The sequence below is a fragment of the Electrona antarctica genome (genome assembly GCF_951216825.1).
Source record: "Electrona antarctica genome assembly, chromosome: 22".
Classification (NCBI taxonomy): Eukaryota; Metazoa; Chordata; class Actinopteri; order Myctophiformes; family Myctophidae; genus Electrona; species Electrona antarctica.
The window spans coordinates 21,148,518-21,172,320 of NC_136805.1; the positions used below are offsets into that span (position 1 = coordinate 21,148,518).

Here is a 23,803-nt window from a genome sequence, read left to right on the forward strand (position 1 = left end):
ATTTTATGTGCAAATCTATATATATTTTTAAATACATCCATTTGGGGACCTTAACCCATTTTCACCTGGGAACGATTCTACAAATGTCTTCTAAATCCTGACAGTTTTCTGAAAAACCCTGTGTTTCTATGTCAGTGGTTTTCAAACATTTTCATGTCAAGGACCCCCAAAATTATATGTAATTGGCCGCCGACCCCCATCTGAAAATATGTTGTTCCAGGAACACCTCAGAAGCAAAGATTTGAGTTAAAAACGTTGGCTCTAAAATAATATATATTCAAAGATTTCCACTACATTTTCACAATTTTTCAAAAATAGCAGACCTACAAGCTCGTAGCGCGGCACTCGGTGCTGCGCTATGAGCTTGTAGATCTGATATTTTTCACTAGCTAAAGTTTAACATAATGCTTAAAACACCAAAAGGGGTTCCCGCCCAAAATGGATTAATATGAAAATGTTTGAGAACCACTGTTATAGAGTAGATAGATTATACTGCATATATTTTGGCCTTTTTGATCACTGCTGTCAGAGACTCAGAACTACAACAGGCACTGAACACTGCCATCCACTATCGCCTAACAAGCCTAGACAGAGAACCTTGACTTGACCAAGGAATGTAATCTAAACCTCCCACCACAGTGTACTGTAGCAGCTCATGTTTGTCTGTGGTGGTGTGCTGCTATCAGAAAGCACGCCGACAGCATATAGTTTGCGTCTCACCATCATTGCATCACTGAGGGTCATTTGGTGTGAGTCGAATGCTACTGTACTGAGGTTTGTTGTTTTTTTAGGACAGTTTCGCGCTTATTATATCAACTGCACTCGTCCCGTCACCCTCTTAGTTTAAAACAGAGTGGCCGAGAAGCGTCGTCACTGATTACTTACACCGTGGGGATAGTGAATAATTTCTACTCCTCTCTACTCTCTAGCTCAGCCTCTGATGCTATAAATAGACCGCCCCCATGTTCACCTTAGCATGCAAACACATGCCACAGATACATTGTGCGCGCGCGCACGCACGCGCGCACACACACGCGCACACACACGCACACGCACACACACACACACACACACACACACACACACACACACACACACACACACACACACACACACACACACACACACTTTAGTTGCAAAGGTAGGCGGAGAAATTAGTTGGGAGTAGGAAAAAAAAATCACACCAGTGAAGTGAGGGGCGCTCTTGTCATCGCACGTAATCATGGTGTAAAATAGACACTATGACGTAAAATGCTCCATTCACTGTCAATGGGAATTTAATGTTTGTTTAAGACAACGTTTGTGGACGGCAACAAGAAGCTGGATGTAGGAGGGGCTAGCACCCCTCAAAAAAGGATAGACAGACATTGTGGTTTGAGATTAAATAATATATAAATAATAATATGAGTATAAAATAATTATACTTGAGTAAATATACTTAGTTACTTTGTATTACTGCAAGACAGACAATAGGGGAAGAGAGAGAGCCTGGCTAAAAATATACAGTAGGTGTCAAATTAGGAGGCCTGACCATGATTATAAGTGCGCGACAAGTAGGGTAGCGGGGATGACAGATCTCTGGTAACCTTCTTTGCTACCGAGGCCAATGTTGCCAGATTTTGCTAGAGAAGAAAGCAACCAGGTCTAAGCTCGCAATGCATTGCGAGCTTGTAGATCTGTTCTTTTCAAACTAATCTTGAAAAAAAGAAACATTTTGAATATCTGGTACAGGGGTTCCTGGGGCACAAAATATTTTCAGATGGGGGTGGGGTGGGGTGGTGGGGGGCGTCCGTAAACAACTAAATATTCACTTGGTGGTCCTTGATGTGCATTTAGGAAATAAATGTGCAGCTACCAATAATTTACAAGCAACTTTACAGAAAAATAAGCCCAAAGTCGCTTATAATAAGCAGACATGGCAACCCTGCTAGCGAGGCAGCTCCCCTCCCACGCTCTCGGTGGCGAGCCCACAGCTCACAGGCAGCGCAGGCATTAATAATGCATCCCAGAGCTCGCCTCGTGCCATTATAAACACGGTATGAATTGCAGAGGCCGTGTAGAGATGTCACTGGGCGCATATCAGCCGCTTCAAAGATGAAAAGAAAGAAACCCTAGGTATCTGGAAATGTATTTCCTGACTTACCCACTTAAAGCCTGGCATCCGTATTGTGGGGGGAAGCTTTCACTGAAAATAGCCGATGGACAAGCTCTAAGCTTGTCGATCTGGAAATAGCAGATTTACAAGCTCTTGAGCGGTGAAACCAGTATAGGGTCTAAACCCAGGCCAGCATCCGCCTTGTGGGGAAAGCTTGGGATCCGATGGTAATTCCGACGGAGCATTAGTCCGACATGCGGGAACAACGGTCGGACTAGCGCTCGAACATGCGCTGCTCCCGTGCTTGTGGTTATGGTTAGGTTAGGGGCAGATTGTCGGTCTAATGACTGTCGGACCAATAATAGTTTCGGAACTAAAGCCTGTAACCGAAAGCTTTCGCAGAAAATAGCAGATCAACAAGCTCACAGTCACAACACACCACATCGCAGCGCGACGTGCTTTTTCGATAGGCTAAACTTAAAGCTTTCCACACCATAAGAGAAAACAGAAAATACACTAGTATAGAGCCCTGAGGGATTCCGCTCAACCATATGTGGTTTAAGTGGTTGAAGTGATGCTGCACACTTGTTTGCCGCTGGTCAGTTTACTCTGAGCATTCTGGTATGGTGCATGTCATGTCATCTGGTATGGGTGCATGTCATGTCATCTGGTATGGGTGCATGTCATGTCATGTCATCTGCAGCGTAGGGGCTGATTCATTAAGTCATGCAAATAATTGCGCCTAACGATTGAATTGTGTTTTTGCCATTGAACATTGTGAACAAATACATAAACATTATGTTTCCGTTTGCTTTTTAGGCTTTGTAAAGATATGCCAAATTGCACATGATGGGGCGTCTCACGCATTCAAATGTTCTAAAATGCGAGTGGGGCCGTGACTTCTCCATTACTTTTTTTTGTTTAAGTAAATTTTATTTGAAAGTGAAATATCCCATAACCCATTAAAACCAGGAAAGCATCAGTGTTCATTTTAGATATTTTACGTTGGCTATTCAAAAATAGCAGATTATACAAACTCGCTGTGAGCTTGTACATCTACCGGTATTTAACTACGGACTTAGCCATTCGTAGAATAGAGAATGGGTTATCTAATAATTGTGACAGACCGACTGCAGCGGAGTTACAGTAGCATCACGTGTATACACGTATGACAGCCCCCAGGCAGCATAACAACATTATGTAGGCCAACGAATGGCCGTGCAGCGTTTGCTACAAAGTGAACATGAAGCTCTGTGATGAAAACGCTAGAGCAGCAGACAGCAGCAGGCTCGCATCCGTCCGCAGTTGCCAGGGGAAATGTCACGTAGCCACTTAAACAGCCGTGAGACTGGGTGATCACGACCAATCAAATCCCTTTCCAAGAGAGAGATGACCGCAGTGACCCCCACAGATTGCTGGGATGTTAAATGCCAGGTGCACTGGAGCAGGTGGAAAGCTGTCACTGTGGTAGATGCTCCCATCAGGAAAATTACAAAAAAGAAAGATAGTTTTTTTGCTCATTACAAATTTGTAAATTATTCAACGGTAGAAAACCACAACCCCACCCCATTTGGTATGCTGATTGAAAATGTGCCATCTCTTGATGGGGGGTCAAGATAAATTATTTAGTGTGTTTAGTGAAGGTTCACGTTCATAATCTTTTAATAGTTGGGCCAAAATATATAATTACACTTTGACATGAAATCAGATTTGGGCCGGTTGCTTTTATCAGAGACAGACATTCACACCAATAAAAGATATTTGATTAGTATTCAAATAGCCTGTCTAATAGAAAATGTTGACGCATGTCTGCAGGCAAAATAAACACAGCCTCCCTCAAGAGTCTTTCCAGAGCTCAATCTAATTGCATCTCATCAAGTGATCCAGGACTTGCAGTACTCGACAGACAGTCCTTGAATGCAGGTCATATCAGAATTTTTAGGAGAGCGGGTCGCATCGCTGTATATCTGCAGTACATTCAGGGGAAAACACGTTCACCCTCTGGCCATTTAAAACGCAACTAATGAACTGAGTGCAAACAGAACCAACTGACAAAGCCTATTAGCATCTCTTGGCAGAGTGTGTGAAATGAAGGACACTGGGGGACAGGGCAGAACGCCAGCGCCATAGAAGAAAAAGAAGCATAAAGATGAGGGAGCTGTGCTCTGAAACCCAATGTGCACCCAGTGACACATTAAACAATGAAACATCCTCTGTGAGAAGTCGCTGGCTTTTGTACTCTACACAAAAATGGCAATTGCACCGTGAGCTTTTTTTTGTGCTCTGCTGCAAATGAACAATGTCCGTTGCTTGCAGATGACTACTTGCTTCCTCTGCAATGCTTCAACTCCCTCAACCTTTTAGAAACGAAGCACATTTGTATACAAATCACGACATCGTGGCAAAAGGTCTGATGAACAAAGACATATTCAAGCAAAAAGTAAAAGGATCTTATAGGTTATTGCCGTTAGTCATCATGACTCATTGCTGAAATTGGTTGATTTCAGATGTTTTGATATAGATGTGAAAAACATGAAATTATTACTAGTAATGCAAATAGTCTAACAAACAATTATACAAATCTATGTGTATCTGTCTTTCTGCGTGTGTGTGTGTGAATGTGTGTGTGTGTGTGTGAATGTGTGTGTGTGTGTGTGTGTGTGTGTGTGTGTGTGTGTGTGAGTGAGTGAGAGAGACAAGAGACAGTGCTTTTCTTACTTCGTGCACCACTTGGGGGTCTGGACCAGTGACCACCTGCCTCAAAATGCATGTATCAATAATAGGCTATGATATATCTTCGAACAGGTAAGGACTAGTAATAATAATAATAATAATAATGCAATTGAGGCATTTAGCAGACGCACTTAATCCAGAGTGACTTCAAATACATAGAAATAGTCAAGGATAATAAGTAAACAAACCTAAAGTATACATTATAGAATGCTATGTCTACAGCCTACCTTGCTACCATAATGCTGTCTTGTATACGCCTGCAATGCCGTCAAGGCTAGGGCAAGTGCTGCGGGCTAAGGAGTTTTAGAGGCGGGTTTTTCAGACTACGGCAGAGGATTGGGAGCGAGTAATAATAATAAATAGATATAGCTCCTAGCAGCAATACGGCCGCCAAGGAATGCAATATGCAACATGCACAATAAGCCATAGAAACATAATAGACTGAATTTGAAAGAAAGAAGACCATGCAATTAACGAAATTAAAAAACAAAGATCCTGCACATATTCTGGCCCAAGACCATCTCAAACAATAACCTCCTCAACATCACCCAACAAGACACCATGCACAGTATAATCAATAAACGCAGGTGGGCCTGGATTGGCCATTTCCTCAGAATGGACATCAACGCAATCACAAGAGTCGCATTACACTGGACCCCAGAAGGAAAGAGAAAGAAAGGCAGCCACAGGCCTAAAATGACATGGCGTAGGACAATCGAGAAGGAGCTCCAGCAACATCATCAGAGCTGGGGGACCATAGAGAAGATGGCCAAAGACAGTGGAGGAACTTTGTTGCTGCCCTATGCGCCAGCCGGGGTAATGGGGATAAGTAAGTAAGTAAAGTAATAAAATGAGCATTGGAAAAAGCTGAGCAGAGTTCCAAGGGATTGTGGATATTAAAATGCATGTAATGTTGCTTATATAATGGCAGATTTCAAACTCTTATTAAAAATTCAGGACAAGTTTGCCAATGTCTGAGACATTGGCAAACTTTTGTCTTGAAAGAAACAATTAGTTTCTGTTGTGTAGATGAAGCAGAGACATTATGAGGAACAACTTTGCACCTTTGACCTCTGACCTTTAGATTTTCCGACCTTTTGAATTATACGAAACCTACGTACATGAAAATATGAAGCCTCTACAAGCCAATGAATATTGCGGTTTTATGAAAATTCTTGTTCTACCCCCAACTACATAAATGCAGAGTCACAGTTTTTGCAATATGATAAGAGACCCTCTTATCATATTGCAAAAACTGTGACTGTTCCAAATGCCACTGACATAAATCTTACTCCAAATGGCCAAAGATTTGACAGTATTTATTTTCAGTTGTGACGTATGTCCTAGTGAAGGGCGCGGTGCATGCAGAAGGTTTATACTTTTCAGCTAACTTTCACATAGATAGCTGAATGAGTTTTGTAAAAAGAAATCAGACCAGTCTGAAGTGAGTGGTGCTTTACTGTACCTCTACTCTAATGGTACTGTACTATACTGTACCTCCTCCCTGGCCTGTGTGTGTCTGTGTGTTAGGCTGTGCAACAGTGACACTTGGTGGTGAACAAAGGCTATAACGCTATTTTCGTGCTCAGACACAGGGACCCAGGGACACACACATAGCTGTCTATAGGAGTGGTTGCATCACTCAAAAACGACTGCAAGGTTAAGCCAGAACTGCAGAAAATAATGCACGCACGCGTGAGGTAATTTAGAAACTGTCATCGTCACATAAGTTTGTCCAGGAAAGCACAATCCGTCCGACTCCATTGTTTACATGATCACAGCTGAGCAGACGGTGGTGTGGAGTGTTGACTTCATGGCAAGCTGATAACTATTCTTGCTGGAATGTCAATAAACAATGGCCACAACATTTGCAGTTTTAAATATACAGCAAGCCCTAACAATATAACCCATACATCATCTTAACAACTGTTGTGTCTCATGCTCTCATTCTCATCACACTTGTGTTAGCTGTAGATTCCTTTCTCCACATTCCTTACAATGTAATGTGGATATACTATACTAACAATGCTGCTACTTAGATGATGATGTGTACTGTACAGGACGGTGGTGTTGAGTATACCACACTCTGCATCTACTGATCAACTCTGCCTTACCTCTCGGCAGAAGGTGACAATGTTCTCCCAGAGTTCCTTAGCCTCGCCTTCGTCGTTTCGCCGGCGGGCCTCCACGTGCATGCTCTCCCTCCTCTTCAGGGGTTTGACCACCTTGCGCAGGGTGAGGTACTGTTGTGGCGTGTGGCAAGCAGCACAGTTCTTGGCCTTGACGTCGTTGAGCAGCGTACAGGCTGGACAGCCCCACTGGCCCACCTTCTCCGGAAGGCCAGCTGACGAGGTGGACGACGACGACACAGAGCAGCTGGTGGCAGAGGAGGAGGAGGAGGGAGAAGGGAAGATTCGGGCCTGTTTCCGTGCCTTATGGCCCGAGGAGGAAGAAGACGACGACGAAGACGAGGTGCAAGAGCAGGGTGCGCTGTTGGGCCCCGGGGCGAGGCCACAGTGCGGACAGCAGCGAGGCACCTGCTGCTCCTGGAACCCGTGTAGCTTGGAGGAGCCGCAGGCAGAACACTTGCCGGCTCCCGTGGGGTTGCGCAGGGTGCACTTGGAGCATGCCCAGGTGCTGAAGTCCGGGCTGGAGGGGCTCGCCGGGGTGAAGCGCACCGTCTCACAGCCCACTAGATCAATGAGGTCAGTGCCTCCCCGCGACGAGCGGCAGGTGTCGCACTTGGACGCGCCCCCCGGGTTGGGCAAGGAGCAGCTTGGGCACTTCCAGATGGGGGCTACCGAGGAGGTGGTGGGGGGTTGCGGGTGGTGGTGCGTGTCCTCCTCCTCCAGGATACTGAGGCGCTTAGTGGGGTAGGAAGGCTCCTGGGGTTGGGCGTGCTTGGGCTTGGGCGGCCGAAGTTGCGGACCGGGCTGCGGGGGCACGACGGCTGTGTTGGGGGAGGGGGAGGTAGGGCTGGTGGCGTTGGCGGCCGTGCTGGGCGGCCGCCCGGGAGGGGGCACCTCTCTCCTGCTGCGTGGCACAGGGTTGTTCTGTAGGGAGGAGAAAGGTGTGAAGGGTGTGGACAGTGGCTGCGAGGGGAGGGCGCTGGGGGGCTCCTGGGGCTCACAGGAAGAGGGCGGCGGCGAGTCATCAGTCAGGTCTATAAGGATTGGCGTGCCCCCCGACGTGTGCACAGGAAACCCCAACACGGGTGTGCGCACCTCAGGCACAACTAGAGCCTCCGGTGGGATTTTAGGCAGCGACAGTTTCCTGGGCCCCCCGCACGCCGAGCAGGACAGAGCCACTGGCGTGTTGTGCAGCGTGCAGCGGGGGCATGCCCAGCCAGAGTGATGTCCCTCCAGGACGACGACACCCACCTCCCCGTTGCTCTCCGACCTCCGCAGCACCTCCTCCTTGGGTGGATGTTGCCCGCGGGGCTCCAGCAGCACGGTGGGGGTGACGGTGGGTGCAGGGGGGTCCGGGGCCGGCGGCAGCAGGCCGTTGGCAGTGGCAGCCATGGTGGTGGTGGGCGGCGTGGGGGTAGCGATCGAGGGTCCGAAGCCGCATACCGTGCAGGCTCCGGAGCCTTGGGGGTTATTGAGGGTGCAGCGGGGGCACGCCCAGCGCTGCTCCTCGGTGCTGCTGAGCCGCAGGATCTGGTTGAGGTCGGGCTTCTGCCGTGGTGCCTCGCAGATCGAGCAGCGAGGCGCCGCCCCGCCATTCAGGAAGGTGCAGCGACCACATGACCAGTCGCTGCTTCGCACTGCTGCTGCCATGGAGCCAGGAGAATGGGAGTGGCTGGAAAAGAGGAAAATGAAGTAGATAGTGTAAAGACAAATGTGAAAATAGCAACCTATCAAATATGTAAGCTGTTACTGCCAGTAGTGTGGACTGATGAGCAATATTAGAAGTGAGGGCCGATGGTTTAGGGCAGGCAATACCCAATACAAGTATACTATCCATTCCAATCCATGTAAATTATTTACAAAAAACAGCAGCTAGGGTGTAATCACACAGGTCTGAATGCAGCCGTAGTCTGGACTCTCTACTCTACTCTACGCTGCCTGAAATCAAACACTGGGAGAGAAAACTAGAAGCATGGGAAGGAAGGGTCAGAGAAGGGGTTGGAGGAGGACAAACACTGAGAGAAAAGGATGAAGAAGTGAGGGCATGAATAAGTAGGAACCAAAGGGTTCCTACTCTCTCCGAGAGAGAGAGAGAGAGAGAGAGAGAGAAGAGATGGGGGAAGAGGGGAGATTAGCTAGTGTAGGGGAAAATCAAATCTCCCTCCTGGGGCCATTGAGGGCAGTAAATCCATACACAATGCTCCTGCGATGAGGCAGAGAGGACAGACAGCAGAGAGGAGAGACAGAGGATCGGGCTACCACCTCAGAATACTGAATGAAGCCTTCTCAGTACTCTCCAAGTGACTGACACTTATTACACAGTACACACACACACACACACACACGGGATCAGTTCCAGTTCATATTAACACTTCTCTTCCCGTTTCTTCAGTGAATGTTAAAGAAGGCTAGAGGGGGGCCAGCCAAACAAAGGTTATGTCAATCCTGAACCTCGATGGATTTTCAAATGAATGCTCAATGCCTTGTGGTCTATTAATTGTAGCAGCACTTGTGAATTTCAATGACATATGGTTTAAAAAGACAGACGTCAAACTCTCAAAAACATGGATTTGTTGTCCTAATTATTTATGTATTTTATTCAGATTGCCTTCACAAGAAGAACATGCTGAAGAGAGTAGTGCTTTATTAAACCATTGCACCAAAAGAAATGACATGACCAACCCTGCATTCATTTAGCTAGTGGTAGCTACACAGAATAATTTGCGCAATATAGGTCTTTAAAAAAAACCATTTCAAATTTAACCTTTTTGAAAATAGATCTACAAGCCATTTTCAAATATCCGATGTACAGTATATAGATTTAAAGTGCTCATGTGGTTGAACACCTCCAGAGAGCAGGGAGTGCCCCAGGGGACAGGCGGGGGTGCCATCTGAGCAATCCCATAAATGTCACTGTCAGTCAGCCGCTCATGTGTGAACGCTGACCCAAGGTGTTAGGGGTTTGGCGGTGGGGGAACTGGGGCGAAGCCAGTGGTAATGACTGAAGTGCTAAGAGCTTGGCGTGCTGTGCAGTGCCGGCCCCCGTGAGCATGGCCCATGACAAGCCGGACTACAGATCTTGCTTATTTGCTCGCTTCTGTTGCTATTAATAATACAGTATTAGTTCTCGCCGTTGGTGGTAATAGAGGAAGGGGGATGTCTATTTTTCTCTTAGAAAAGGCTTTTTTATAAGGTAGAATTGAAGGAACTAGACCGGTGCCCGGCTGTAGAGCACCGAGTCGGACAAATACCCATTGTAACTTGTACCCGTGTCAGATTACCCGTTCCACCCAGCTGTCTGTGTCCCTTTTATGCCCATATATTGAGATTTCTTATATATGGAGGTCTGTGTCAGGCATGCCCAAATATGGAGTTTCGTGATGTCAGAACAAGCCAGCTCCATATATGGAGCCCGGGCAGGGGCCCTGTCCAGAGCCCAGGCAGAGGCCTTTTGTGGCGGTTCTGGACAACCGTGGGTCCGACCGACTCGCCACCGGGCACTGCGGGGGGGTGGAACACGTGTGTCGAATTTGAAGTCGGTGGGGCGAACTGTTCTCGAGTTATGTGGATTACAGACATATGTACAGACGTACAGAGACATGGCGCATTTATAGATGGATGTAGCCTGTTTTTCCTAATGTTAACCCATTAAAACGGGAAAGCATCCATGTCATCTTAGATTTAAGCATTGGCTATTCAAAAATAGCAGATATACAAGCTCAGGTGCAAGCTGGTATATTCCGCTATTTTTGTTTACATTTTTTGAAAAAGTGTGAGAACTACTGATTTAGAAGGCATTTGTAGAATCGGCCTCAGGTCTTAAACGAATGAACGAACAAACAAATGAATGAAACTGAGATTAGATTTGATTTTCCTCGCAAAAGGCATTCAAATACTGCCTAGTAACTGAGTGGTGCATTTCTGTAGAAAGAGGTTGTGAGCCAACACGGTATGATTTTCATATTGTTGTTGGAGAGTACAGAGAGGTAGAGACAGGCCGACGGCTCAGAGACGCAGGATGGCCGAAGTCGTGCTCCTCTCCCCTGCAGCACGGTGTGCATCTCGGCCAGCTAATTGCCCTCGGTTCAACTCCATTAAACTCTTCCAGGTCAGAGCAGGCCTCACAGAACCCAGGGGAGAACAGAGCTGCTCTGCCTCTGGTCACACTCTCCCTCAGCGGAGTCACCGCTTTGCTGCTGTATGGTCTGCGGCATCACTGTTCCAGTACAATACTGTAGGTAGGTGTACGGTAAAAGTATCGATATTGGTCAGCATGACTATGGAAATAGTCTGTTCTATTTCACAATGAGCTTTGCTCAGGACCTCTACAGTTGGCGAGACATCGGTTCGGGAGTTTGCACATCCCATAGTAAGCTCACTGTGAAATAGATTAAAAAAAACCCAACTATAGATTATGTACAGTATCACACCCATACTTCCCTACACTGGCTTCCCGTCTCCTTCAGGATAGTTTAGTTTATTTGATCATCCTTGATATCCTACAATATTTACAAGAATGAATGGAAGCTGTTACAAAAAAAAACATGAAGATGATCAAAAACATGATTCGTAATACATTAACACATGTGTGCCCACACAACACTTTCAAAATAGTAACCCAGGGTGCCCACATTTTTTTTATATATAAAAAAAAATCATTACCAATGATCATTATCATTTATGTTGTTACCGAGTAATGTAATTTTTGTTCACATTTTTTATGTTAACATAATTACAATAAGTTCAATTAATTAATTATTACTAATGACAGCGCTAATGACTATCAATACTACCATCACTATCAATACCTGTACAAAATGTATCAGTTGATCATACAACGTCGTCATCATCCACAATATACTTAATTTCACTATGGTATGCTGTATTTGGCCAAAAGGATTCGCTTGAGCAATTTTTTTAAATTTGAGAAGTTACTGTGTTTGACTTCCTCTGGTAGGCCATTCCAGATCATAACCCCTCGGCTGCTCCTCGGCTGTGGAATGGCCTCCCAGACCACCTAAGAGCGCCACAATCCGTGGATGCTTTTAACCTTTTAGCTGTATACTGTATATTATTTTATTTTTTCTTCTCTTGATGTAGCACTTTGAGATTTGTTTCAAATGTAAAGTGCGTTATAAATAAAATGTATTGTTATTATTATAGTGTTTTATGAATCATGAGTAATGAGCTCTCCGAAACAGCCCCTCATGCTTGAAGCAGGGTGTTTTTGTCAAATGATGGATTAGTCAGGTGACCGAGTGCTGATATAAGGAGGTGATGTCATGATATCGGAGCATTGGTCACTGACACAAGTCTTATGCCAGCCAATTGATATTGCCTGGAGTTGTGAATGTTCTGTCCAGTGGCAGGGGCACCGTTTCACCCATAGTGAGTTGTGAATGTTCTGTCCAGTGGCAGGGGCACCGTTTCACCCATAGTGAGCTTGTTGCTCATGAGCTGCTTGCAAGTACAGTTGGGTGCCACCGATATTGTCCCTTATCATTTGACCCATTTAGGCCTGACCTCAAAATTTTAAAAAATCCTTCTAAATCCTCCAGTTTTCTGAAATAAATATTTTCACGATTTAAAAAAAATAGCAGACCTACAAGCTCGTAGCGCGCCACTCGGTGGAGCGCTATGAGCTTGTAGATCTGCTTTTTTTCAATAGCTAAATTATAACATAATGTTTAAAACACCAAAAGGGGTTCCCGCCCAAAATGGGTTAACTGTCCTTTTGCGCAGTTCACGCAAACCTCAGCAAAAAGAAAAGGACAATATCGATGGCCTCCAACTGTATGTATTTGTGTGCACAAGTGTGTGAAGTGTATTTGGGTGTGCGTGTGCATGTCTAATGCACACTGTAGTGCAGTGTGTTTTTATGGTCCAAGTATATTTACACGCAGGCCTATGTGTTTTCCTAGCCCGGGGGCAGTGAGGAAAGGAGATGGAAATCCCAGTGGTTTGTGTCAAGAACCATTAGCAGTGTGTTGGTTCTCCCCGGCCCTGGCCTGCTCTCCAAGGTGAAAACCACAGTCCTGGGAGGACAACACCCCCTTCTGTAACACTAACAAACCACTGCTTATTATGCTTACTCAGCCTATCGCCCCACAATGTTATCTGTTGGGTCCTGGGAGAGATACACACTGACACACACACACACACACACACACACACACACACACACACACACACACACACAGACACGGGTTAAATAATTGTACCCCTCCGTAACACTAACAAACTGCGGCTTAGCACTTACTCAGGCCACAATGTTATCTCTTGAGTCTTAAGAGTCACTGTGGTATATCAAGTCTCCACAGTGAAAAAGATGATAAGAGGTATGAATTTAATAGCAGCTGCTGGATACGAACGAACTAGAAAAGCACTGAGGCTTTATACATTTACTACTGGTGTGGAACGGAGACAGTGAGGGACTCTGTCCTCAGACAACCCATAGATGTCCTTAGACTCATCCTAGATCTGCTGCACTGTTTACATTCACTGCACTTGAATAATGCACCCCCCCCCCGCCACCACAAACAAGTGTAGTTGGCATATGCTCACGTTATGCTCCACAGGTCTGGCACTGCGCGGGTCGCACACACAAACAATGATAACACCACCGCTCAGACAGCTCATGAGGGCTGACAGGGGTCCCTCACCGCTGTCGTTTGAATAACTCTCGCTTCTTTCATCTCCAGGCGTAGGATCAAAGTCCTACTGTAAGCCACAAGGAGCCGTCGTCATGGCAATTGATTTGGTTACGTGGCAGAGCAAAGGGATCGCAGAGCTCATTAAATGTCAGTAGTCTGTGGCAGCCGTCGGGGGAGCCTCCTATCGATTTGATCACATATTTTAATGGCCATCCATTCAAAGGATGTAGAATAGCTCGAGAGGCTCATTGCGTTGCGAGCATTAAGGCTTATCAAATGTTAAGTAGTGGTACATCGTAAGTGGGTTCCGGCCTGAGGTGTGAGTTCCAAGTGCAGGGGTGCAATGTGCAAGTGACTTACGTGAGCTTCCAAGCACATATCCACGCACGCACGCACGCACGCACGCACACGCACACACACACACACACACACACACACACACACACACACACACACACACACACACACACACACACACACACACACACACACACACACACACACACACACACACACACACACACACACACACACACACACACACACACACACACACACTCTCTCTCTCTCTCTCTCACACTCTCTCTCTCTCTCTCTCTCTCTCTCTCTCTCTCTACTGGATATGAAAATGTTTTGTCCTTTTCCCCCCCGTGTTCATTGGAGCTGCTTTAAAAGTGCCCACTTCAGCTCCTCGTGTCGCAGGACTGGGCAATGAGCCAATAACTTACAGTAGAGAGAGAGAGAGAGAGAGACAGAGAGAGAGGCCGATGACAACCTTCCATCTAAAAGCCCCTACCTTACCAGGTTGTCCACAACATACCTGCCCCTCACTTAAATTCACTTTAGAACGAGCACAGATGACCCCCGACCAATTTCGGGATGCTTCAGTGGGCTTAATAAGATCGTAGAGCACTTTGGCCAGCATATTAGAGGCACTGTGAGTGAGCCCTGCTGCTGCACTGAACACCACCCAGGACTACCACAAACAGTGGTTGAAAATATTGTTGGCGAGATGAAAGCCACGCCAAGCCTTGAGGTAAAAAGAACCAATACAAGGAAAAACAAACAAAACTGTAGAGTGGAGGTTTACAGGTTATGTCGTCAGTCAGTCACCACATGAATCTTCATATTCAGAATGTGGGTACAGTTAAAGTGCCTTTAAATGCCACACTTTAGACTATAATCGCACCGGTGAGGAAGGTAAACGAGTCTAGTTTGTTCTGACTGAGAGCGTTAATCCGAGAAAGTGTTTCGCAATGTTGGAATGAGCTCAAATGAACAGAGCAGCACCAACCAACCCTTACCTCCGCCATGACACACAGTCACACACGTGGCTTTTGTGCGACAGTCATTAATCCTTCCAAGTCCCCACCCATGACCCAGGACCAATTCAAATTGCATTATAAAACAAAATGTGAGACACAGCCTTTCCAAGGATGGCCAGTTGGCCACTGGACGATCCTGTGTGTGAATGGATGAATAAAATGCACTGTGTAAAAGGCACTGTAATGCACCATTTATCATTTATTTACCATTCATGGTTAGGTAAGGAGATTGTATTGATATTGTATTGATATTGAAATTTGGTTTGCCAAAATATGCAAAATATTGAAGAAACTGGTTTGTATATGTTTCATAGCATGTTGATGGTGTTGGTTGATGTCTCTCTGTACTGTCCATTGAGCTAAATACTGTAAGTGTACTGTCACTTTAAGACTACAATTAGAGGTCGCAGATTTATGGAGTATACGTTCTCTGCAACACTGAGGCCAAGTTATAATTGAATTAAAAAACTTCATTAAACAATGGACCATTTGCACACCAGTGATTACCGATTTGTATAAATTACATGAGGACTCTCGTCAACACATGACGTTGCTTCACGGACCTTCAATAACTGCGGAACACGGTCAATAACAGAACATGGAACCCTATTCATGATCACAGTGCCGGAGAGAAAAGCAGTAAGCATCCTTGGTCACCAGAGAGGAATCTGTACAGATAAATAAAGATGTCAATATCACCACCATGGGACTGGATGTCACCTAAACGGTAGTAACTGACATGTGTCTGTTAATTATTCAACAGCTACTTGTTTGTTTAAAACATATCATGTTCCTCTTTTGAAGAAACAAAGCCATTATGACTTCCAATGGCATTCAATTCTAATCGTTCTCATTTCTAATTCTAATTCTTAATGTAATGGAATTCGATTAACATAATAAATAGCACCATATAGGATCAATGATATCGTTATGTGTTTTTTGCGATAATTGAATTTGAACTTAAATTAAAAGCCTCCCCTACAGTATAGTTCTTTCTCTCATCTGAAAGTTGGACTTTCTGTAAAAAACAAAGATGCTGACACAAGGGAAAGAACATCAACAATAGTAAGGACAAAAGTGCCCTCCTACAAAGGCTCACATCCCTCATGAGACATCTTGATGGCTGTTATAAATCATCGACTGCTCTTTCACGAAACAAAAGGCAGCAATTCACAATGTTTAATAATGGTTTGTACCATCAGTCATTCTCCAGTAAGTGTTTCATACGGCTTCCATAACTATCAACCTTATGAGATGACAGTGCCAAAACTTCACTTTGTTGGCATGCTACATAATACATATATCCTTTACATTACTCGATCTGTGCCTGTTGGGCACCGGCCTATAGTCAGGAACACCACAAGTTGGAAATGCATGACCCAGACAGTTATGCAATACCTATTGCACCCGGCTGTGCCCATATCGAATCGATATGGGCACATATCGATTCGATATGCATAGTTTGAAGTCAGTTAGTCAGATGCCAAATGTGAACTACAGATGCACGCATGCAAAGACAAATATCTTGCATATTCATACTAGTAGGATATAAATGCCTCTAACTAGACCAGCAGCAACTAATCCATATAGTAGGCTTTCACAAACCAAAACATAACAAACGGGCTAATTAACTGCAAGCTACCCTGCAAGGCAAAAGGTTATCCGTCTGTATTGCTAAAAGTCTTCCCCATCAGTATATTTGGCCGAGGCTGGCTGCGGAGCTACCTGGCTTATCATTGGTGAGCAGTTTCTGGACCTTGCTCTGGTTCAGTGGGAGGCAGGTCCTTGTTAATAATGCATCCGATCTATAGGCCATAGGCATCACCCTCAGACTGCTACAACAGGATCTGACAGCAAAGTGAAGAGGCTTCAGGTTTTTTTTTACACAATCTTCAGGACTGCCATGAATAGCAACAGATGACTGCTAACTCATACAAAGATAAAGAAAAACTACTTATTGTTCGCTATAAATGGGTGAGAAATCAAAAGCAGCATTGCTGGAGTCGTAATCACTGAAGTGTTCCAATCAAACTCAACCACAGCTAGCGCTATACACTACACAGGAGATGTCGCCTAAGCATGACTGGCAGCTTCAAGCCATTCTGATACGTCAGGAAGTGGCTCTGGCTTAATTCCTGGTGCCCGCTGGGGCCAGACTGGCCGCAGACAGAGGTCCACAATCACTGAAGCTAACTGCAGGCAATTAGCCTGCGTTACCTCCGCTTAACTTAGTGTCTCTAGAGGAGACACCCAGGGATAAGGTTGCAGCCACAGGGAGCGATGGGCACACAACCACCATCTGTCAGGGCGTCACTCAGGGAGGCGTGCCATACTGGAAGAATCAGTGGTGCGTTTTCCACAGTTCTCACACTTCAATCATTAAGTCTGTTGAAGCAGAGGACCCTGGCCTTTTCTCCCAATGTAGTCGTTATTCCAATCCCCAATGATTATAGTCCCCGTCACTGCTAAATCTAACCAATAATGTTTGGTCTGGAGTGTAGACCTGGTTCTCAACCTTTTCAGACCGTGACCCCCCAAAATAATCATATTTGAACTGGGTACCCCCCACCCTGACAAGAACTTGGAATGTAGGAGTTGAGGCATTCAATTTAGTTTGTCTTGGTTCCGTTCCGTATACATTTTGTGAAAATAGACGATCTACAAGCACATAGCTTTTTTTTACGTTTGATGCAGGTATTACCCCCTCTGAGGGTCCCAACCCACAGGTTGAGAACCACTGGTGCAGACAACCACATCACCTGGCGCTTATTTTCACCCGACAGTGAAGAGTTTCACCAGGAGGGGGTAACGGTACCGCATGCAGAGGAACATGCCATCTTTCCCAATTCTGCTCCCTACTGAACAGGCACACACCTGTATGAGTCACTCACTAGTGCAGCGATAAAGAGGCTTCCCACACGTTGTGAACACTTGTTGGGCATGTGCCACGCAGGCACCCAGACAGAGTGAGTTGTGTTTTAACCCTTTTAAGACCCGAGTCTCAAACTATTAGCAAAAACAATAGCAGGCGCTCACAGTGCGTCACAAACTTGTACATCTGCTATTTTTTAATAACCAATGCCGGTTTTAATGGGTTAAAGAAGAGGGGGCCTATACAGAATAGTCCTCACCGTTAAAAGACAGGCTATACAAATAAATACAAAATAAAGAAAATGTGTCTGAACAACAAACAGAGATCAGTGGTTTTCCACATCCTCTTGCTTTGATTATATTCATGAAGGCATGCTCTGCCCAGCACTTTCAACTACCTCACAGCAAATGGCCACAGTTTGTTATGAAAAATCAAGTCCAATAATGGTTTCCTTGTGGAACGTTTCTGTGCTGTTCTGAGAATGACTAGGCAACCTTTTCCTTTAAAATGTAATTTCCTACAAGTGGGCATCATTCGTTTCCCAGCGGCTTGTCTGTCAACAGAGATAAGTCAGGCTCGTTGGGCTGAGGACTGTTAGGTCTCTCCTCACTACCTTTCAGGTAATATGTTCTGGCTGGCACTACACAACTCTGGCTTGATTGGTCTTCATTTAATTCTAGGGGAAAGGGACATTGCTTTTTCTTCCTTGGATCTTCTCCACGTACCCCTTTCCTAATTTGAAACATGAACAACCCATTATGTTCACAGAAAAGGACGTGAACCCTAGCGTCACTATTCTGGGACTAACATTCTGTGTATTGTGAGCTCTACAAGCTCACAATGAAGCATTGTGTGAGCTTGTAGATCGGCTTTTTGCAGAATATATTTAATGTATAGTGAAAACAGGAGGGGACCTCCGGTCAACAAATTACATTACATTATATATATATATATATATATATATATATATTAAATTGTTGACTGGAGGACCCCAGTATTATACAGTATGGTTTAAGTGGTTAAGGCAGTTTTCAAATGACTATACTCCGCTTAGAATTACAGTAGCCTATCCAAGCAAAGCACACTCCCAATACAAGCTTTTACAAATCACTGGGCAGCAGAGACTGCCATAGGCACTCCTTTTGAGAGTATGAGTCACTCCATTCCCTTCAGGACAGGTTACGCATTCTGGCGGCAACCATAGATTAGGTCCAATTTAACCACATGAGCCTTGGCATCCCAATTCTGGTCATGTCATAATAGGCCAAGATTCAATATAAAAAAAAAACTAAAAATCGTTCAACACCCACTGATGTGTATAGGCAAATTAAACAAGGAGGGGACCAAGTACAGACCCCTGGGGGACCCTGGTCAATGAATGTAGGGTTTAAGTGAACGTTATGTTATTTTAATTTTCTACATATAGCTATTCGAATAACTGACAGACATTCTGCCCCAACTTTCCTTGTTAGAATCATAATCCATCATCCATCATAATCCATCATTACTGACAGTGCAGATTGATGAGTAGCTACTAGCTACATTATCTGAGAGGTGAGGTGAGCGAGTTCTTCGCTGTGACATGACGAGACTTGGAGACATGATACACAGAGCTTTGGTGACAGTGGAGCGTCGGTCACAGGACACAAGGAAGGGAGATAAACCACAGAGCGTTATGGTGGAGTGCCTACGGACAGGACTTTTTTTGTTTTAAAAGTACTTAATGATTTTTGGGGGGAGGAACCGAATAAGGCCATGTTATGTAAACGTAGAGCAGATTTAGACAGCACACATTGCAGGACTGGTGGTGGCAGCGCAGACTCCGTTCCTATGAGACCAAAGCAGACAAAAAGGTCTTTTCAACAAGTCGAGTGTCCTTAGGCCAGGAAAACCCACTAACACACATCACTGAAGCTATAGAGACAAGAGCTTTATTTAGATCTTTTCAATAGATACTGTATGCCTCTTTAAAGAATGGAACACAACAAGGGCTTAGAGTAGACCATCAGCTCTAAGCCAAATGTGATGCTGCAAAAACAATGGGGATGTTGTTCGAGCACCATGTCATGTGTCAAGAGTGAGGCAATGCATAAGGAATATGCAGGCCTGTTCATCCCTTTCTCATGAGGAAAAACTAAGCAATTCACCAAAGTTTATGTTTACAACAGTCTTTTACCTTGTGATTTGGATATCCCAAGCCATGAAATACTATGAAAATACCCCACTGTGCCAAAACGAGATTTGATTAATTGGCATCCATAATAAAAAAAAAGAAAATAAATATATATATATATATCTTTTTTTTGTACTCACATGGTAGAACAGTCTAGATGTGCGTGCGCTTATTACTCCTTTTTCTGCTCAAAATGAGACAAAATCCAGTGTTTGGGAGGTTATAATTGCCCTTTCTTACATCGCACGGACCAAAACAATCCCATCACGGGTCCTCCGCTGCCTACAGTGAAGCCACACCAAAGAGATTCTATATAAAGAGGGGACACTCCCATTAAGTCCCATATAGTAACAGTGCCTCCGCCATATTGGAGTGATGACGTAACTTCCGGTTGCTTTAAAAAGCATATAAAAGTCACGCTGTACAAAATAACTTGTTTTAATCCTATTCTACTCTCATAATTATTTATTTACCCATTTATTTAACATATTAATGAATGGATGGATCAAAGCAGAAATTAGTAACATTCATTCAGAATGTAAGGGTGCATGTATGCACATGCACGCGCGACCGTGCATGTTCTTAATTCTTATCCCACGATTTTGCATCCCATTTATGTCAATTATCTAATGTAATCCTGGGCGCTACACTTCCTCTGCCAACCTGGGGGGGCAACGGACTGACGGACTGCTTCCTTCTATGCATGAGTAGTCCAAGCTGCTTCTTTTCACCTGACAGGGGAGAGTTTCACCGGCCGGACGTGGAAGGAACACGTTATTCCAACAAGTTCCTTTCACCTCCATTAGGCCAGGGGGAGGTAGTTTAGAGACCAGGATTACTGCATGTTGTTTGTGAGGGTACCTACCCTAGGGGACACAGGGAGAACATGCAAACTCCACACAGAAAGGCCCTTTCGCCAACCCTCTCTTCTTCTACTTTGGTATTTCGCGCATTTGACTGGCACTGGCCTCACGATCCCACCTAGTGTAACGTAAATTACGTAATGTGTTAAATATTTCACGAACAGTGCTCATTCTTTATGGCCGAATTTGTCGCTTTAATCTTTAAACAGAGGAAACTGTCCGACTACCTTTCAGCACACGGCAATGGTGCGGAGGCGAGGACAGAGCAAAGCAGGAAATCGGCAGGAAGCGGTTAACTCGGTGTGGGGGAAAAGGAAGTGGAATATAATATGGTGGGTTCTGTGTGCTAATCTGATGTTCCCAACGCCAAAACCCTGCAGGGTCAGAGCTCTGCTGACGTCGCACTGCCTTCATCCAGGGATGTTTGATTTGAGTGGTTTATTTCCTGGTTTCCGCCTTGCAAATTCAACAATTATCAGACAGATCATTAAAAGTCATGGGCCGTAAAATGTCCCTAGTTCATTGGCTTTTATCCAGTATCACTAAATATTGACTTGAATAACGAAGGAACTGCAATAACATTCTGTCAGAAGTGGAATTTGCCAGTTTAGGTTTCTCCCTTCGTGAAAGATAGCTAAGGTTGGCTGGCATTACGATCCAATCTAGTGTCTGTGATGGAACTAGGGTACTAAACATATGCTACGGATTTCCATGGCAACAAGAGCAGGGGAGACTCTGGAATCAATAGTCTTTGCCACATCGGTGCACTGTTGTTCCAAAGTAAAGCAGTGTGAAGGAAAGCGTGCGTGCTGAACCCATTATGTTGCCTTGGCGGGATGTCCTGACGCCACCCTGTTCAACAGACAGACTACAGTGAGAGAGGACGCGCTGAAATAATTCAGACATAAACACAGCCAGTGAGCAGCCTAGCCGAATCCAAGTGGACCGGTTTTAATCCAATTAGTGGGAGGAGAGCCAGTGGAACAGAGCCATGATAAACGCCACCATCCATCACGCTGGGAGAGTCAGAGACACTGGGAGCAACTCTGGGGACAAGAAGACATGGACTGTACAGTGGTCTGAACACCCCCATGGCCTTACGCAGCCAAATACGCTATAAGCTAATGACTATTACTAATGGCTGACTGAGTTGAAAGAGGCTGCACCAACTAGTTCAGAAGTGAAAATCTCAAGCGGGCTTTAATCTCCAATATCCTTGATCTCACAGCAGCTAGCAGCAACAATGCAAGACAGAGCAAAGTTGATCACACAATCACAACTCTGGTGTATTTCACCCTTGTGGTGTAGCCGGCTGTTTCCTGGAGGAGTTAGTGGTGTCTCTCTCTCTTACACACACACCACCCCCCAGGATAGGGCTGTCACTAGTCCAGTCTCTCTAAGCTGATAATAGTAAAGCAAAGAGAGAATGTAGTATTCTACAAGACAGTATATCGAAGGCTAAATTCTGTACAAGAATGGGTGAGTTTAAGCTGGGCACACAGCACTCTGTTGTTTCTATATTTCATGCTCTGTTACGGCTCAGCAAGGCTTGTCTAACCTTGTTAGGTTCATGCAGAAGTGTGAGTGTGTGTTGAGAGAGAGAGAGAAAGAAAGAGAGGGAAATTGTGAAGGGTGGAAGAGAACATGTTCTCAACATGGCTGTACATTGCTTCTTGGATGGGCTTTGTATGTACAATATGTAATGTATGAATCAAACTGCATGCTCCCAAAGCAATGCTTGTATGTCTAAATGTGTGAGTCTAAGTGTGTGTGTGTGTGTGTGTGTGTGTGTGTGTGTGTGTGTGTGTGTGTGTGTGTGTGTGTGTGTGTGTGCGCACGCTGTACAAGCTCAGCTGACAGCCTGGAGTTTGATTGGTGATGGAGGCAGAGGCTTGTTGCTATGGGGATGCACACACCACGAACACAGGAAGAAGGTCTCCAGTCAACTCCAGACAAAACAACCAGTTTACCCTGTGATGCAAACCCACACTAAAAAGGGGGACGGCACACATGTATTTTGCTCCTACGTGGAGCAGCTATTGTTGAATGAATGCACATTGCACACAGTAAGGTAGTGCCTCTGCAGTAGCTGCTCTGTGAATTTTTAAACAGCAATGGTAAGCTACAGATATGCCATACAAATATACTTGCCTTGCAGACCACAGCCATCAGAGTTTAGAAGCACTCGTTTTCAGTAAAGCAACGTCCTGCTGCCTCCTGCACTATGTGCAAATTCAAAACAGGTGGTACGCAAGGCAGTTGAGTGATATCTAACAAGCACTTCCAAACTGCAACACTTAGAAAGATAATCACCTGCAAGGAAAGAAAGTAGCATGTCTAATGTGGATTTTAATGAAACAAACACTTTAGAAAGAGGATAATTCAAGCTTTTCCTACAGCTGCAATGTTGGTGAGTTTGACGTTGTTTAATACAATCAGAATGGGCTGTCAAGGCCTGGGCCATGGCTCAGTGGTCCAGGCACCTTGGCTGGTAATCCAGTCTGGCAGTGTGCCGCGGGTTCGACTCCCGATCCCGACGGCCTTTACTGCATGTCTTCCCCCCCCATCTCTCTCCCCATTTCCTGTCAGCCTACTGTCTGTCCATCCATAAAATATATAAAATAAAGGCGAAAGCCACAAAAAAAAAAAAAACATAAAAAAAAAAGAATGTGCTGTCAATAGCAAATTGCACATTGTTAGCACCATTTGCCATTAACTTATATGGCAAGATGGCCGCGGTCTGCATATGGTCCATAGAAGGCATTGTGATGGCCTTGAGTGTTAAATGGGGGGCAATTGCAAGGAAAACATTGACAGAGGCAGGCAGGAGTCAAGAAAGATGAAAGCCTTCCTGGAGACCAATGCTGAATAAATAATGACATCCATTGTGGGGAAATTTGATCTGGCCCTCTGAAAATCAATAACTAACAACCGGACCGTGATGCCCTGAGTGACTCAGC

The 23,803-nt window shown here is 45.0% G+C and overlaps 1 protein-coding gene across 2 annotated transcripts in view; it reads right to left on the minus strand.

The window, feature by feature from the left end:
• Positions 1-23,803, minus strand: part of capn15 (calpain 15) — a 56,486-nt gene that overhangs the window by 28,666 nt on the left and 4,017 nt on the right. For both annotated transcript variants that reach the window (XM_079491943.1, XM_079491944.1), the window contains exon 2: positions 6,943-8,629. In XM_079491943.1, coding sequence (XP_079348069.1) covers positions 6,943-8,629 — 1,687 coding nt within the window. The remainder of the gene's footprint in view (positions 1-6,942; positions 8,630-23,803) is intronic.